The sequence below is a fragment of the Canis lupus genome, chromosome 1 (assembly GCF_011100685.1).
Source record: "Canis lupus familiaris isolate Mischka breed German Shepherd chromosome 1, alternate assembly UU_Cfam_GSD_1.0, whole genome shotgun sequence".
NCBI lineage: Eukaryota > Metazoa > Chordata > Mammalia > Carnivora > Canidae > Canis > Canis lupus.
The window spans coordinates 108,574,907-108,592,106 of NC_049222.1; the positions used below are offsets into that span (position 1 = coordinate 108,574,907).

A 17,200-nucleotide genomic window follows, 5' to 3' on the forward strand; every position below is an offset into this window, starting at 1 on the left:
TGGGTGTTATGACGGGGAGATAGGACAGCCACGTGCAGTTGTGCAAATTGTTTACTGCACAAAGGCACAGCCAGGGCACGGGTGGTTGTAAAATCCAGCCATCTCCCTGTCCCCCACCTATGTCCCTTTGGGGCTTGGTAAGCTTGGAGGGGAGCTGGTGGTGGATGGCATCTAGTTTTTACTAAGGTTTTAAGGTGTCTGAGTTCCAAGAGGGAAATAGAAAAGTGTCTTCCCAGAAGTGGGGGGCAGAGACCAACAATCTAGAACAACACACACCCTGCCCGGTTGAGAGAAAGACACCCTTGTACAAGGAAAGGGAGGACAGGAAACCCACATGCCTGGTTCTTCCCCACAAGTGCCTAGAGGTCTAGACTCGGGAGGAATCCTGAGAGGGGAGGGCCCAGGGCCTCAGATCCGGGTAGGGGGAAAGGAGGCTGGGACGCCGGCCTCCCGTGTCCTAGGGAGGAACTGAGGGCCTGGAGCAGGACGTTCTGAAGGCTGCTGCTGGGGTGCTGTCCCAGGTTCAGGAGAGATTGGGCGCGAGTAGCCTGGGGCCCTGGAGGAGGCAGAGGGAAGGAAGGAGGCAAAGGCGGATCAGGCGGTTAAACGGTTTTATTTTCTGGAGGAGGCCGGGGGCGGGGGCTTCGGGGCTGAGACCGAGGGGCGGGCAGGGGCGGCAGCGCGACGCGGGGCCCTCACTCCCGCTTCCGCAGGTGGATGTAGATGACGCCGCTGGCCAGGGCGAGGGGGAAGGCCACCCAAGCCAGGGCGAAGCAGTAACCGAAGCTGCCCCCCGGCGGGCGCTCCGCCAGGATCTCCTCGGCGTGAATGGCGTAGATCAGCGCCCCGGTAAACACCGCCACGCCTGCGGGGAGACGAGAACCAGGTGTCAGGCAGCGCCCGCAAGAGGACTGCATTTCCCAATAAGCCACGGGGCAAAAAACGCCGCAGAAAGGCCAGGGCGCAGCACCGCTGCCTTCTGGGAGTTGTGGTTCACTCTCCCTGAGCTGCGCAATAAGGCGACCACATACTCTTCTTGGGCAATTTAATCTAGCTGGGTGCCCTTTACTCATCCATAAAATGGGACGATACTATCCATCCATCCATCCATCCATCCATCCATCCATCCATCCATCCATCCATCCATCCCTTCAAGGAATATTTCTTAGCACCTGTATGCAAGCCAAGCACGAAAATAGTGAATTAAAACAAGAGGGACTGGGGATCCCTGGGTGGCTCAGCGGTTTAGTGCCTGCCTTCAGCCCTGGGTGTGATCCTGGAGACTAGGGATCCAGTCCCACGTCAGGCTCCCTGCATGGAGCCTGCTTCTCTCACTGCCTGTGTCTCTGCCTCTCAGTCTCTGTGTGTGTATGTGTGTGTGTGTGTCTCATGAATAAATAAAATCTTTAAAAACAAAAACAAGAGGGACTTTGTAAGGAACCTAAGAAGAGAGTATTCCAAAAACTGAGGACTATACTAACTCAGCTTTTTGCACTTGAAGTCAAAAAATTTTAATATATAAACTCGCTGAAGAGTCTGATACACAGTAGGTCCACCAGAAACAGAAGCTGGCTGTGATTATAAAATTAGTACTGTTATGATTCAGAGTCCTCTCCTGGAGTATTACTTAGCAACCATCTGGGCCCTCCTGTCCCTGGGATCTAAATTATTTGCCCACACCACCTTTCCCAGCCCCAGCTCCTTGAAGCTCTAAGTGTCAGCTTCCACATGACTCAGAGACACACACCACAAACCACTGAATCAGTGTAAATACAACTCCTGTAAGTCCCCAGCTAGAAAGGTAGCCTATGGAGGTACTTCAAGTGGTCCTTGGTCTGCCGATAATTGTTTTCTTTGACCCGATGTCCATCCTCAGGGCCCCCAGCACTCTAACAGTACCCCTCCCTTCCCTTCAATTCCCTGAGGACTGTGCTTACTGGTGCAAAGCTGGCAGAGGCCAGTGGCATAGAAGAGCCCTCCTCGCCGCATGGTATACAGCTGGAACATGAACAGGATGAAGGACAGGCAGCAGAGGATGAGGGAAAGCACCATGAGGACCTGAACCGCCTTGAGCCAGCCTACAATAAGATAGAGGTGGAACTTACAGTATGTCCAGAGTTTCAGCTCTACCAGCTTGCTCATCGTTCACTGCCCCATCTAATTTAGAGCCATAGAAACTTGGATACTTAGGAGTATCACTTATATTGATTGACCTTGAGTCCTATAATTTTGCTAAATTGCCTTATCAGTTCTAGCTGTTTTCATGATTCTTTAGGATTTTTTACATGACCAGGTCCACTGAGAATAGAGACATTTTTACTTTTTCCTCTTCCCTCTTGATGTCTTTATTTATTTTTCTTGCCCTGTTGCATTGGCTACTTCTAATACAACACTGAATAGAACTAGTGAGAACAGAAATTCTTGCTTCATTCTTAGGGAAAAGCATTTCCTCTTTCATTTTCTTTCACTTAGAAATTTAGAAGAATGCAGCTCTCCCCCTGTATAACTTAACTCAGATGAGCCCCACCCCTTTGGAACCTTAATGTGATTCTAGCCTCAATTTCTTGGAATTTGGACAAATTGGTGCCAGACATTCATTCTGGACACCAGTTCCATCTCTTTAGAACTTTGAAAACATAATCCTACCTTCTCAGAATCTTGGAAACTTTCTCCCCATTCCTTAAACCTATAGCATGTGGTTTCCACTCTTTCTGAATCATAGGGGAGGGAGGCTTGGTCCATCCTCTCTTGAACATAAGCACGTTGCCCCCCCTACCATCCGGATAAGAGGGTCATAATCAGCCCCACTCACTCAGCAGTGGGGCTTAGACCTGCCCACTTAAACTTTGAGGGGTTCCTAGTTCTTGGTCCCTGGAAGAGATCTGGGGTTACCCTTCCCCTTGCAGACCAGTCTCCGATGCCCCTCACCATTCTCGCTGACATTACTGCAGGCCCATGTTTTGTTGTCATTGTTCCATGTGCAGTCATACCAGAGATTCAGGGACTCCTTCCCCGGGAGAGTCCACCAGGACTGGGATGGAGGAGAAACAAAGGCAGGGTTAGAAAAGGAAAGTGGGCGGGGTCAGGGAGATTGTGGGAAGGGTTAGGGAAAGGATGAGGTGCTGGGAAAGTATGGATTTAGTAAGAAGTGGGGAGCAGTCAGGGGAAAGGTTAGGGTAGAGGCATCAGAGGCAGAACGCAGAAGAGCAGATGCTAGGGTAAAGGGGAGTGGCCTAAATGACTTTAGAAGAAGGACAAGGCTGGCGGGAGTCTGCAGAAGATGTCTTGCTGCTGGAGTAGGCTTACCTTGTCCAAAGTGGCCACGAAAAGCAGGATGAGAATTAGGATGTGAAGGGCAGAGACCACCAGCAGAAGGAGTGACATGGCTGCTGTGGAAGCCTGGGCTAGGGGGTGTCAGGAGATGACTGTTTGAAGAGATTGGCACAAGGGTGGGTGAGATGGTCCAATCCTGGTGTTGAAGGGAGCTGAGTCCAGACTCCTGGGGTGATGGAGAAGAGCGCTGAGGGCCCGGACTCCTGAGTCTGAATGGGGAGAAGGCTGGAGGCCAGGACTCTTGAATTCTCCAGAGGTTGGAACAAGCTAGGGATGGACTCTTGGGTCCAGGAGTGAGTAGGACTAGCAGTGTGCACCTCCACCCCTGCCCCCACGCCGTCTCCTAAGTCTGGACCCTGGGCACATATGGGCCAGGATATGAAAATTCAAGCTGATACCCCTCCAGAGTCATCAGAAGCTGGGGGCTTCCCCCAAAGACAGGCATCCTTGACTCACCCCCCCTCCTCTCCTGGGGTGGGGAGGAGGGGGACCCAGTGAGTCACCCAATGACTCATCCCACACCCCTCCCTCCAAGAACCAGGGAAACCCCAGCCCCTGGCTATGCCCATGAGGTCCCCACCCCACCCTGCTGCCAGACTGGTGCCTGCTGGACATTTTGTGAGGAAAATGGGTAAGATTCATGTTGGAAGTGGGAGGTGGGGGTTGCATGGGCGAAGTCTGAGAAGAAGGAGCCAGCCTTCCAGGACCCTTCAGTGTCCAGGAAGGGGGTGCCTGGAGGTCCCCCACACTTGTGGTGTTCTTGGGGAAAGCCCCCATCTCAGGGTCCTCAGGAGAGAGTGGACAGCCATGGGGAAAAACTAAAGGAAGTTTACCAGTGGAGGGCTCTGCTGAGAACCCCAAATCCTTGCCGGGCCCCACCCCTTCCCGAATCTCCACCCCAAGTGCTAAGAGATCAGTTCTTAAATTACAAGGATTTCCATGGGGTCTGAGAGTGGGGGTGTCTCTCCCAGCCTGGGGGTATCCTTCCCAAACTGCTGCACTCCCAAGTAAATAAAGAAATCTCAGTCCGAATAACGGACTGGAAACTTACCGAGAGCGGCAGAAAGTCAGAGTTGGAGTCTCGTCCCTTGCTGGGGCCTCCGTGCCCCGCCCTACTCCTCCCTCCTTCCACCCTGCCGAGGCCCCCGCCTCTCTCACCGCCTTCCTCCCTCCCTCGCTTGCTCTCCCCTCTGGCTCTCTCCCTCCTTCTCCCCTCCAATCGAGATCTCTCTTTCTCTCTCCCTCCTTTCTTCCCTCTTTCTCTCTCCAGCCCTTACTGCCTATACCTCCTTCTTTCTCTCACTCTCCTGGTTTCTTTCTCTGCTCCTCTCAATATATACTGACCCTTTTATACCCACCCACACCGCACCCAGCTGAGGTCTGCAGCCAGAGGGAGGGACTAGGCACTCGGGTTCCTCATTCTCTGGGTCCCCACCCACTGCCCCCAGACAGGCATCTTTTGGGGACTCCCTCCCAGGGTTGAAATGACAAGTCCTCGGAACCCAGGGAGCAGAGCAGGGCCAGGGTGGGGCAGGCATCGAGGAATGGGAGGGTCCGATTCTCAGGCCTCCAGTCTGGGTCTCCTCCCTGACGGGATGTCTGCTTTCCCTGTTGGGGCTTAGGACTGGATGCTCTGAAGAATGGGGGTCTGGGGAAAGACACCAGATTCTTGCTGCGTGGAATGGGTTGAGAGCTGAGGGGAGCTGGCCCCACAGTGTGTGTCAGAGGTGGAAAATCTGGAAAGGGGCAGGGGTCGGGGTGAGGGTGGGTGGGTGGGAAGTTAATCCCAGTGCCACCATTTCCTGCCTGGGGGACCTCGACTGACTATTTCGACTCTCTGAGCCTCGTTTTTTTTCTGAATCTGTGACATGGATACAGTAATACTGATAATACTGACAATGTATTAATAGTGGTAGTCATAATTCAGATAATTGCTCTAAATGAATAAGGTAGTACCGGTACACTAACACAGCGACACGTTCATTCCTTCATCAAACATTTATTGAACATCTATTATGAACCAGGAGGTCATAATAAAGAACACAGATGTGATGCCTGCTGTTATCATGGGGCTTACCTTCCCAGTAGGGGCAGGCAGACCATAAAGAGAAAATCTATTGATGAAGACGATAAATTTCTCGGACAGTGCTAAGTGCTTTGCAGGAAATAAGACAGAGGTGATAATGACCCTGTAGGAGGAACCTACTTTAAAACAAGGTGATCAGACAAGGTTTCCTGGGGAGGTGACATCTGAGCTAAGACCTGAGGACAGGACTCATTTCAATGCTGGGAGGAAGAGGAAATGCAAGGCTCCCAAGAACAAGCTCAGGTTGTTTGGGGAGGAGACAGAGGGACCACTGTGGCTGGAATAGAGGGAGTTGGAGGGAGTGGTAGTAAGGGGAATCAAAGAGGGCCCTTGAAGACTAGGGGAGGAATTTGGATTTTATTCTGAGGGCAGTGAGAAGCCGGTGGAGGGTTTTAAACAGAAGTGCAGTACCAGGGACTTAGTGTTCACTATTATTATTGCTGATTGTTGAGTTATTGAATTAGAATGGGTTGTGATTACTATATACCTGGGTCTCTTGGAAGGTTTGGGTGCTAGTAAAAAGTGAGGGACAGGGAACCAGGTGTCTGGGGTCCTGAGAGGGAATTGAGAGTTGGGAGACTTGAAATCCTAGGTTCTTGCAGGGAAAGGAAACTGGACCAGGGGATGTCTGGGTATCTTGATGGGGCCAGGGCTAGGTGGCAGGAGAGTGGTTGGTCATCTCAACTCCCTGAAGGGGTTAGGGATGAACAGTTCAGGGACTCGGTGGGGTACTCGGGAAACCCAGAAAGTGGGCACCAGTACAGCTGTCTATAGAGGCACATGGGCTGGATTCAAATCCAAGCAGCTTGTACTCACTCATTAGCTGTGATTTTGGATAAGTTACTAATAACCCCTTTGCCCCAAGGCTTAAGAGTTGGGAGTACAAAATGAGGGTTCCTGGGGACAAAGACTGGGAGTCTGAATCCAGAACCCCGGGGAAATTAGAAAGTCTGTCAGTGAGGGAAAAATCAGAGGATGGAGGGTCACGTGGTCTCCATGGAGCGTAGGCGAAGGGGACGAAGGGGACGAGACCTGGCCCTGGAAGAAGCGTGGAAAGCAGGGGCTAGGGAGGTGGAAACCAGGACTCTTCAAGGACCCTTAGCGGAATCGGCGCCAGAGTTGGGTACCCCCCGGAATGAAGAGGGGGCGGGAGCGGAGGTCCCTTAGGCTAGCACCCTGTGAAAGGGGGAAAATCAGCGAGACCGCGGGCGGTAACGGGGTCTCCCCCTCCTGGGCCTCCAAGGCTAAGAACTGAGCTGAGCGCCCGCGGGCCGCTTCCTCCCACAGGAAACCGCAGGCTTCAGGCACACCCAGCCTGCAGGGAGCGGCGCCCACTGCCCGCCCGCTCCGGGAGGCCCACGTGGGCAGCAGCCTACGGCTCAGGAGGCGTGCCCCGCGGCGCGGCGCGAAGGGGTGTGGCCAGGCGGGGGCGGGGCGGGGCGCGCGGCCCCGCCCACCTCCGCCCCTCGGAGCGCGGCCCCAGCCGGCCAGAGGCTTTTGGCGGCTTCGCGGGAGACCGTTGGCCGCGCATGCGTAGTGAGTCACTGCAGGGACCCGAGTTGGTGAGCGTTCCTCCCCGTCACAGCTCCCGGCATCGGCACGGTCTTCCTAACGAATCTTCAAAATAATGTGGTCTTAGTTTAAGACACACATCCCTCGGGCCTCGTCCCAAAGGACCGCGGCCTAGCTCCAAAGCCTTCCAGACGCTTCTCTCCTAGCCCTGGCTCCAAAAGACCTCTCAGCTCCTGCCTCTCCCTCCCGAAAGCACGCAGCCCAGCGCTCCCAGCCCCTGGCTCCCCGGAAGCGCCCTTCCGCCACGCCCCTCACGTGTTCCCCTGACCACGCCCCTCGCAGGGCCCCTCCCTCCCTCGGCCGCCCCCCCATACCCCGCCCCTGACGGCCACCGGCGCCGGGCCCCGGGCCAGTCCCCGCAGGTACCCGTGCCGCTCCCACCCGTTCCAGGCTTCGCGGGCCCCGCCAGCGGCCGCCCTTTACGGGGCTCCGGGTCGGCTCCCGCGCTGAAGCCCCGCCCTCAAGGCCCACCCAGCCTTCTCCAGGCCTCCCCTGCCCCGCCCCTCGCGACGCTCCCAGCCCCGCCCCGCAGCCGGCCTGTTCTCCGCTCCCGAGGTCTTCTCAGGTCTTCTGGCTGCCTCGGCCCGTCCTCCCAGCCTCGCCTCCCACGGCCCCTCCTCCCCGGCGGCCCCTCTCCTCGGCCTCTCCTCCCCTCCCGCCGTCCCTCCTGCCCAGCCGCCCCTCCCACGGCCCCATCCTCCCCAGCCCCGCCTCCCACGGCTCCTACTCCCCAGCCTCTCTCCCACGGCCCCTCGTCCCCAGCGGCCCCGCCTCCCACGGCCGCTCCTCCCCAGCGGCCCCTCCTCCCCACGGCCCCTCCTCCCCACGACCCCTCTTCCCCACGGCCCCTCCTCCCCACGGCCCCTCCTCCCCACGGCCCCTCCTCCCCACGACCCCTCTTCCCCAGCGGCCCCTCCTCCCCAGCCCCGCCTCCCACGGCCCCTCTTCCCTAGCGACCCCTCCCTCCCCAGCGACTCCTCCTCCCCAGCGACCCCTCCTCCCCAGCGGCCCCTCCTCCCCAGCGGCCCCTCCTCCCCAGTGGCCCCTCCTCCCCAGCCTCGCCTCCCACGGTCCCTCCTCCCCAGCGGCCCCGCCTCCCACGGCCCCTCCTCCCCAGCGGCCCCTCCTCCCCAGCCCCGCCTCCCACGGCCCCTCTTCCCTAGCGACCCCTCCCTCCCCAGAGGCCCCTCCTCCCCAGCGGCCCCTCCTCCCCAGCGACCCCTCCTCCCCAGTGGCCCCTCCTCCCCAGCGGCCCCTCCTCCCCAGCGGCCCCTCCTCCCCAGTGGCCCCTCCTCCCCAGCCTCGCCTCCCACGGTCCCTCCTCCCCAGCGGCCCCGCCTCCCACGGCCCCTCCTCCCCAGCGGCCCCTCCTCCCCATCTCGCCTCCCACGACCCCTCCTCCCCAGCGGCCCCTCCTCCCCAGCGGCCTCCCCTCCGCTCCCACGTACCTCCTCCCCTCCCACGGCCCCTCCTCCCCAGCCTCACCTCCCACGGGCCTCCTCAAGGCTTCAGCCCCACCCAGACCGCTGTCCTCAGGCCTCATTGGCCCTTCATCTCCCCAGTAACCAGGCCACAACAGTGAGCTTGGAGGACCGAGGACAGGTCAGGCACTCCAGCAGGTAGGGACCGGGCCGCGCTCCCCACAGCCCGCCAGGCTTTCCCCCTCCTCCGTGTCTCCTTCCCCAAACCGCCACGCCGCTGCAGAGATACCAAGAGCCTAGGGGTCCTGTCCCCCACCCCCCATCCCCCCGCCAGAGTCAGAGTCAAAACACAACACAGAAAATATGAGAGGTGGGAGGCTGGGAGGGGTGTGGGGAGAGACCCGAGAGGCTCCCCCTCCAACCCATTGGAGGATTGGGACTCCAGGAGAGGCCAGAGGTGGTTCTGGGGTCACCTTCCAACTCCTAGCCCCTCGCTGTTCGCCTCCACCCACCTTCCGGCCCTCTCCTGCTTGCCGTCTACGTGGGTCCTGTATCACCCCCTACAGGAGTCCCACCCTCTTTGGACAAGATGCCTTTGGAACACTCTGCAGGGAGTGCCTGCTCGGAGGATGGAAGTGATGCCTTCTTGGACGGAATGGGTAATTTGCTTTTTTTTCACTCATTCTTTTCCTCGGTTTTCCCAAGTGTCCAGGTATTGTGGTGCAGGACGCTGAAGACAGGGAGGCCTTCCAAAGGAGAGCCCTCTAGGGAGAATGCACAAGAAGGGGAATGGAGGTAGAGCAGGGCAGTGGGATAGGCCTGGCAGTGGGGCGGTCCAGGAAGACTTCCTTATTTTTATTTTTATTTTTTTTAAAGATTTTATTTATTTATTCATGAGAGACACAGAGAGAGAGAGAGGCAGAGACACACACACACACAGAGGCAGAGACACAGGCAGAGGGAGAAGCAGGCTCCATGCAGGGAGCCTGATGTGGGACTCAATCCCAGGACTCCAGGACCACAGCCCGAAGGCAGGCACTAAACCACTGAGCCATCCAGGGATCCCTCCAGGAAGACTTCCTGAAGGAGAAGACATAAGAGTGGGGCTTGGAACTCCTCCCAGGAATTGCCAGTGGGAGCCAGAAGGGGAGAGTGTTTTGGCAGAGAAAACAGCGTGTGCCTGGAACAGGGTTTCTCATCCTCCACACTATTGACACTTGGGGTTAGATCATTCTTAGTCATGGGGGCTGTCCTGGGCATTGTGGATGCTCTGCAGCATCCCTGACCTCCATCCATTACATGCCACGATCACCTTCCCTTGCCCTGTCCCCACATGGTGACAATCATAAATGTCTCCAGACATTGCCAGCTGTCTACGTGGGCCAGAATCGCTGGTTGAAAAGGTGGGAGGTGGTGTGCTGGTGGACCAGACTCCAGTGGTGGGTAGGGTCAGATCATATGGGGCCTTGAACACCAGGCTGAGAAACTGGGACATTGTCCTGGGGGCCCTGGAGCTCCAAGGGGAGGCCTGTGAGCTGGGGAGGGGCAGGGTCAGCTCTGGGTATAGAAAGACACTCTGGGGCTGTGAAGGGAGGTCAAGAGGTTGGGGAGGAGGCTGAGATGATATTCCGGGCAGGACAGATTGAAGCCCGAACCTAGGGGGTGGGCTGAGAGTGAGAAGGCAGGAGGATGGGACCGAGGACTGTTGGGTGATGGGGGCTGAAGGGGAGGGAGGAAGCAAGAATGCTGTTGCCAGCCCCAGCCAGGTCTGGGCACCTATCCTCAGCTTTCCCAAGTTCCAGGTCCTATGTGGCGGGTCCCTGCGGACCGCGAGGTCTTCCAGGAGCGCCCTCTAGTGGGGAAGCCGATGTGTACCCAATCCTGGCGTAGGAGTAGGTTTAGGGGAAAAAAATCCTGGGGCCCAGGAATCCCAAGGGGTGAGGAAGTATGAGGGACACAGGAGCTGAAATGCAGTGGTAGAGGGGTGTTGGGGACTCGGTCTGCTCTTCAGCTGCGGTTTGTGGGACACTGAGGGAACCAGAATTCCTAGGTCCTGGAGAGGCAGGGGCTGGGGCCTACTGGATTCCTAATGAGCCCCTTGGCTTGTCCTGCCCTCAGTGGATTGGGAGCTGAGCAGACTACAGCGGCAATGCAAAGTGATGGAGGCTGAGAGGCGGGCATACAGCAAGGAAGTCCACCAGCGCATCAACAAGCAACTGTGAGCCCAGTGCCTGGTACCAGAGCTGGGGAGGGGGCTCTTACAAGGGTTGGGGGTCCGAGGCAGGGAGGGCCGGCCCTGTGTCTGGCCTTTAGTGATTATGAGCTTTGCCCCTTGCTGGCTTGCTCTCCCCATCCCTGCCTGGGCAGTGAGGAGATCCAGTGCCTGGAGCGAGTGCGGGATAAACTTCAGGTGCAGATCAGAGTCGCCCAGAGCCAGGCTAAGCGGCTGCGAGATAGTGAGAGGCTGGAGAACATGAGCCATCTGCTGAAGTGCCGGGTCCAAGTGGAGGCCGAGGTCAAGGAGCTACAGGAGCAGACCAGGGCCCTGGACAAGCAGGTGGGTTCTGAGACCAGACTCTGTAGATCGCCCTTAAGGGGCGAGTATTGGGACTGCTTTGAGCCTTAGCTTCTTCATCTGAAAAATAGGCTTATTGAAAGCATCCACCTAGGAGAGTTATGTTCGGGCTCTAGGAGGAATGCAGGTGTTTCTTGCTTAGCACAATTCCACACATCCTAAAAGGGGGTGGTGTGGTTAAAGGGGGAAGATACACCTCCCGGAGTCAGCCAAACTGGCATTAGAATCCTGGCCCTGCTGCATCAGAGCTGTGGTACCGTGGGCAAGTCTTTACCTCTCTGGGCCCTCATTTCCTTAACTGCAGAAAGCAGAGTTGGTAAGGCAGCAGAGCCTACATAGATTTTCAGTTTGACCTACCTCAAGATCTTGGCCTTGGAAACAATATAAATTTTGTAGGTCAGTGTTCGCTCAGGTTTTTGTGATCATGATCTCTGGAGGCAGTTTGTTCACATGTGGATGTAAACATGCATAGACAGCTGAGAGAAGTTTCAACCAGGTAATCCTTATTCTGTTCTGGGTGAAATTCATCCTGCTGTTTCCTGTTCTTGTCTTAGTTAAAAAAAAAATTGCTTGCCTGGACCAAATGATTTCTTGCACACTGTTGGATCACAAAGAGGGCTTTGAAGGTTACTTATCTTGGTGGCCTGTGTTACTTTCCTATTTTCGCTGTAACAAATGACCACAAACTTGGTGGCTTAAAATGTAATACAAATTAGGAGCTCCTGGGTGGCCCAGGTCATGATCTCCGAGTTGTGAGATCAAAGAAACTGAGGTCTGCATCAGGCTCTGTGTTCAGTACAGAGTCCTCTTGAGATTCTTTCCCTCTCCCTTTGCCCCTTCCCCTGCATGTGCACACTCTCGCTCTCAAATAAATAAATAACATCTTAAAATTAATTATCTTGTAGTGGTAGAGGACAGAAGTCCAAAGTGAGTTTTACCGGGGTAAATTGAAGTCAGAGTGTCAGCGAGGCTTCATTCCTTCTGAAGGCTTCAGAGGAGACTCTGTTTTCTGGAGCTTCTCCAGCTTCTAGAAGCTGTCTGCATTCCTTGGTTTGTGGCTCCTTTCTTTGCAAGGCTAGCAGTGGCCAGCTGAATCTTTCTTTTGTGCATCACTCTGACCTCTTGCCTCTCTGATTCTGACTCTCTTGTGCCTTTCTTTCACTTGTAAGGACCTTTGTGATTACACCCAGGTAATTCAGGGTAATCTCCCCATCTCAAGATCCTTAAGTTTATCACATTTGCAAAGTCCTTTTTGGCCATTAGGGTCATTTATACACAAGTTTCAAGGATTAGGATGTAGACATGTGGGCAAGGGGGCATTATTCTGTCTACCACAGGGTTTTGTGTATTTTTTTTTAAGATTTATTTATTTTCTTTAGAGAGAGAGAGAGAGAGAGAGAGAGAGAGAGAGGTGGTGAGGAGAAGGCAGAGGGCGAAGGAGAGGGAAACTTAAGCAGATTCCATGTGCTAAGGGGGAAGCCTGATATGAAGCTCGATCTCATGATCCCGAGATCATGACCTGAATGGAAATCAAGAATCAGTCACTTAACCAACTGTGCCAACCAGGTGCCCCTACCATGTAGTTTTCATACATTTGACTTTCTTTTTTTAAAGATTTTATTTAGGGGATCCCTGGGTGGCTCAGCAGTTTAGTGCCTGCCTTTGGCTCAGGGAGTGATCCTGGAGTCCCAGGATTGAGTCCCACATCTGGCTCCCTGCATGAAGCCTGCTTCTCCCTCTGACTTTGTCTCTGCCTCTCTCTCTCTGTCTGTGATACAGAGAGAGGCGGAGACATAGGCGGAGGGAGAAGCAGGCTCCCTGTGGGGAGCCTGACTCAGGACTCGATCCCAGGACCCTGGGATCACGACCTGAGCCAAAGGCAGATGCTCAACCACTGAGCCACCCAGAAGCCTGTGACTTTCAATCAGTGTGTTTTTTCACCTCTCAGTAGCTCCCTGAGCTGCCTTTTGGAAGCTGAATTCTGCTTCACACATGCCAAACTTTTGGCTGTTTCACGGTAGTGCAGTGGCTTAGTGGGTGTTGTTGGCTGCTTGAATTGGTTTTCCTCCATCTTTCATGGAAACTCATCAGAGTCAGGCCCAAGCAGGATGATTTTATGATCTTGGCTCCATGGATTCTTTTGCCCTAACAGCCTTGATTATGGAAAACTGTAGATCAGTTTGGGGGATAGGGTCTCTAGAGTAGAGCTCTGAAATTCCCTGTAAGGTCAAGATAAGCTATAGTTATCTGGTGACATTCATTCATCAAACACATATTTATGGGAGTGCCTACTAAGTGCCAGGCCCTGGTATTTGAGGACACAGCAGTGAACCAAACAGACAAGGACCCTGCTCTAATGTATTTTACATTCTACTGGAGAGACAGATAATAAGCCAAATAAAAGCTGAAGAAAGAATTTATTGAGCTTAAATCACCTAGCATCCACCACAGAGAGACAAAAAGATAGAAATAGGGGGAGGGTGGTTATGAGACATTGCAGATAGAGTGAAGTTAAGTATATGTTTGATGAGAATTTCAGAAGATGGGGTGCATGGCTGGCTCAGTGGGAGTGTGTGACTTGATCTCGGGTTGTGGGTTTGAGCCCCGTGCTGGATGTAGAGGTTGCTTAAAAAAAATAAAATCTTAAAAAAAAAAAAAAAGTTTCAGAAGAACAGAAAGAAAATGGGACAGAGATAATGTGTAATAAGATAATATCTGGGCAGCCCGGGTGGCTCAGTGGTTTAGGGCCGCCTTCAGCTCAGGGCCTGATCCTGGAGACCCGGGATCGAGTCCCACGTCAGGCTTCCTGCATGGGGCCTGCTTTTTCCTCTGCCTGTGTCTCTGCCTCTCTCTCTCTTTCTCACTCTCTCTCTCTCTCTCTGTGTCTCTCATGAATAAATAAGTTAAAAAAAATAATATCTGAGAATTTTCCAGAACTGATAAAAGGACAAATCCACAGAGTCAAGGATGCCTTAGAGTCTAAAACAGGATGGAAAAAAAATTATATAGAACACAGGGAAGTTTTAGAATATAGAAGTAGCCAAAAAATAAGATTACTTTCAGAGGAACTACAATTAAACTGACAAGTGATTTTTTAAAAAGAGATACTGGAAGTCAGAAAACAAATTATAACTTCACTGTTCTAAAGGGAAAGCTGTCAACTTAGAACCTTATACTCAACAAGGGGTGCCTGAGTGGCTCACTTGGTTAAAGTCTGCTTTCGGCTCAGGTCATGATTCAGGGTCCTGGGATTGAGGCCTGTGTCAGGCTCCCTGTTCAGTGGGGAGTCTGCTCCTCCCTCTCCCTCTGCCTCTTCCTCCACTCATGCTTTCTCTCAAACAAATTAATAAAATCTTTAAAAATGAGAAAAGAGGGTAGCTCAGGTGGCTCAGCGGTTTAGCGCCACCTTCAGCCCGGGGTGTAATCCTGGGGTCCCGGGATCGAGTCCCACGTTGGGCTCCCTACATGGAGCCTGTTTCTCCCTCTGCCTGCGTTTCTGCCTCTCTCTCTGTCTCTGTGTCTCTCATGAATAAATAAAATCTTTAAAAAAAAGAGAAAAGAATCTTATGCCCAATAAAAATATCATCTAGGGGATCCCTGGGTGGCTCAGCAGTTTAGTGCCTGCCTTTGGCCCAGGGCGTGATCCTGGAGTCCTGGGATCAAGTCCCACATCAGGCTTCCTACATGGAGCCTGCTTCTCCCTCTGCCTGCATCTCTGCCTCTCTCTCTGTCTCTGTGTCTCTCATGAATAATAATAATAAAAAATCATCTGAAAATGTGAAAGAATAGACATTTTCTGGCAAAAAAATAAAGTAGACTTAGACATAGTTTTTCTCAAATTATATGTGTTAATGGACCAACTTTTAAAACTTCCCATCTATTACCGACTCCTTAATTTTATAAGGCTTGTGCCTTCTGTGGCTTGATACATGCATTTAACAGCACCCCAAAACACCATTTCTGATGCTTGCTTAAATGCTCACTCTCATTTTCTGAGCCTACCATATGAGAGACTGATGACAGTCCTTTGACTTGGACCCATTTATAGCACTGGTCTATGTAAAAATAAAAATAGGGTGGCTCAGTGGTTAAGTGTCTGCCTCCGTTCAGGGCGTGATCCTGGGATCTGGGATCGAGTCTTGCCTTGGGCTCCCTGCAGGGAGCCTGCTTCTCCCTCTGCCTGTGTCTCTGCCTCTCTCTCTCTGTCACTCATGAATAAATAAATAAATCTTAAAAAAAAGAAAAAAATATTTGATAAAATTCAGTATCCTTTTATGCAAAAAACTCTTGGAAAGCCAGGAACAAAAGAGATTTCCTGAATTTGGTAAAGGATAACTATAAAACATCTACAGAAAATATATTTGAGGGCAGCCCCGGTGGTGTAGCGGTTTGGCGCCTGCCTTTGGCCCAGGGCACGATCCTGGAGACCCGGGATCGAATCCCACCTCGGGCTCCCGGTGCATGGAGCCTGCTTCTCCCTCTGCCTGTGTCTCTGCCTCTCTCTCTCTCTCTGTGTCTCTCATGAATAAATAAATAAAATCTTAAAAAAAAAGAAAATATATTTGATAGCAAACCATGAAAAAGATTATCTTTGAGATCAGTAACAATATAAAGATGTCAGCACCACTTCTATTTAACATTGTGCTGGAGGTCATATCCAGTGCAGTATGGCCAGGAAAAGTAAAAAAACAATGTAAACATTGGAGAGGAAGAAATGAAATTGTCATTGTTTGTAGATGATATATTTGTGTACATAGAAGATCCAGAAGAATATAACACCAACTTACTGTAATTAAAAAGATATTTTAAAAATGTGGCTAGATACAGAATTAATATGCAAAGTTAATGATATTGCCCTGTATTAGGGATAACTATTATAAAATAAAAGAAGAAAATACACATTTATAATAGCCAAAAGAAGTACCTAAGAAGAAATCTAACAAAAGTGTGCAAGACCTCTATGGAGTAAGTTGTAGTATTTTACTGAGGGATAGTAAAGAAGAGCTTAATAAATGTAGAGATCTATCCATGGATTCGAAGAGTTAGTGTCATAAAATGTCAGATCTCCAAATTTATTTATAGATATAATCCCAACCAAAGTACTGAAGGTTTTCTTTTTTTTTTTTAATGGATGGAATTGACAAGCAGATTCTGCTTATATGGAAGTGCAATGGACAAGATGACTTTGACTTAAAAGAAGAACAATGTGAAAGGATTCGCTTTATCCTTTATCAAGATTTATTATAAAATTCTTGTAATTGATGCAGGGCTAATCAAATGGATCAAAGGGACAGAAGAGAGAGCCCTGAAAGAGACCAGTGCACATGTGGACACTTGATGTATGACTTCAAGAAATGGAAAAAGAGGACTCTAATAATGGTGCTGTGAAAATTGGATATTCATACTGTAAGATGAAACCAGATCCTTATCTCACTTTGTACCCCCATAACTAATTCCAGTTGGATCAGAGATCTAAATGCTTGAAGGTGGGGAAGAATTTTTAAAATAAGTTATAGAAATCTCTGCTGCTAAAGGAAAAGATTGTTACTTTCCATGACTTTAAGGTTAATAACCTCTGTTAAACAAAGAGTGTGCAAAGTCACAGAATGGAAAGTAATTTGCAATACATGTAGATGACAAAGGACTAGTATCAAGGACATACAAGGGGATGCCTGGGTGGCTCAGTGGTTGAGCGTCTTCCTTCAGCCCAGGACATGATCCCAGAGTTCTGGGATCAAGTCCTGCATCAGGCCGGGCTCCCTGCAAGGAGCCTGCTTCTCCCTCTGCCTATGTCTCTGCCTTCTCTCTGTGTCTCTCATGAATAAATAAATAAAATCTTAAAAAAAAAAAAGGGCATACAAGGAATGCCTACAAATTATTGAAGAGTCAGCCCAGTTTAAAAAAAAATAGTCAAAGGATTTGAGCTGACATCACAAAATAAGACGTGTCCAATAAATGTAGAAATTACTCATCACTCATTAGTAATCAGAGAGAGGCAAATGAAAATCACAATGTGATTCCATTAAACACTCACCAAATTTTCAAAAATTAGTGTCCCTAAATACCAAGTGCTGGGAAGAGAAGGAGCAAACGGGAACTCCTAACAACTGTTGTTGAGGGTATAAATTCTCACATGTATTTTAAAAAGTTTTATCCCCATTATCTATTACATTTAAAGATAGACATTCCCTGTAATTTGGGGTCACATTCACT

General features: G+C 51.8%; 2 protein-coding genes across 13 annotated transcripts in view; one reads left to right on the plus strand and one right to left on the minus strand.

Annotated features, from left to right (window-relative positions):
* Positions 1–594: 594 nt before the first annotated feature.
* On the minus strand, positions 595–4,720 carry EMP3 (epithelial membrane protein 3). Of its 5 annotated transcripts, none has more exons than XM_038528381.1 (5): positions 4,385–4,720; positions 3,307–3,425; positions 2,929–3,031; positions 1,938–2,078; positions 595–865 (listed from the first exon to the last, which is right to left on the minus strand). In XM_038528381.1, exons 2-5 carry the CDS (start codon positions 3,382–3,384, stop codon positions 696–698), a joined length of 492 nt encoding a protein of 163 aa, XP_038384309.1. In that variant the 5' UTR covers positions 3,385–3,425; positions 4,385–4,720; the 3' UTR covers positions 595–695. The 5 variants fall into 5 exon arrangements, with proteins under 5 accessions (XP_038384309.1, XP_038384305.1, XP_038384308.1 ...); XM_038528377.1 differs by having other exon boundaries at positions 3,307–3,542; positions 4,385–4,717; XM_038528380.1 differs by having other exon boundaries at positions 3,307–3,558; positions 4,385–4,717.
* A 2,213-nt stretch (positions 4,721–6,933) lies between these two features.
* ODAD1 (outer dynein arm docking complex subunit 1) overlaps positions 6,934–17,200 on the plus strand; it is a 28,340-nt gene continuing 18,073 nt past the window's right edge. For 2 of the 8 annotated variants that reach the window (XM_038528382.1, XM_038528385.1), the window contains exons 1-4: positions 8,453–8,610; positions 8,979–9,071; positions 10,531–10,630; positions 10,780–10,969. In XM_038528382.1, coding sequence (XP_038384310.1) covers positions 9,002–9,071; positions 10,531–10,630; positions 10,780–10,969 — 360 coding nt within the window. In that variant the 5' untranslated portion in view covers positions 8,453–8,610; positions 8,979–9,001. Of the gene's footprint in view, positions 6,982–7,316; positions 7,354–8,452; positions 8,611–8,978; positions 9,072–10,530; positions 10,647–10,779; positions 10,970–17,200 lie in introns of those variants that run through there. The other 6 variants (XM_038528386.1, XM_038528383.1, XM_038528387.1 and 3 more) reach the window with 6 other exon arrangements.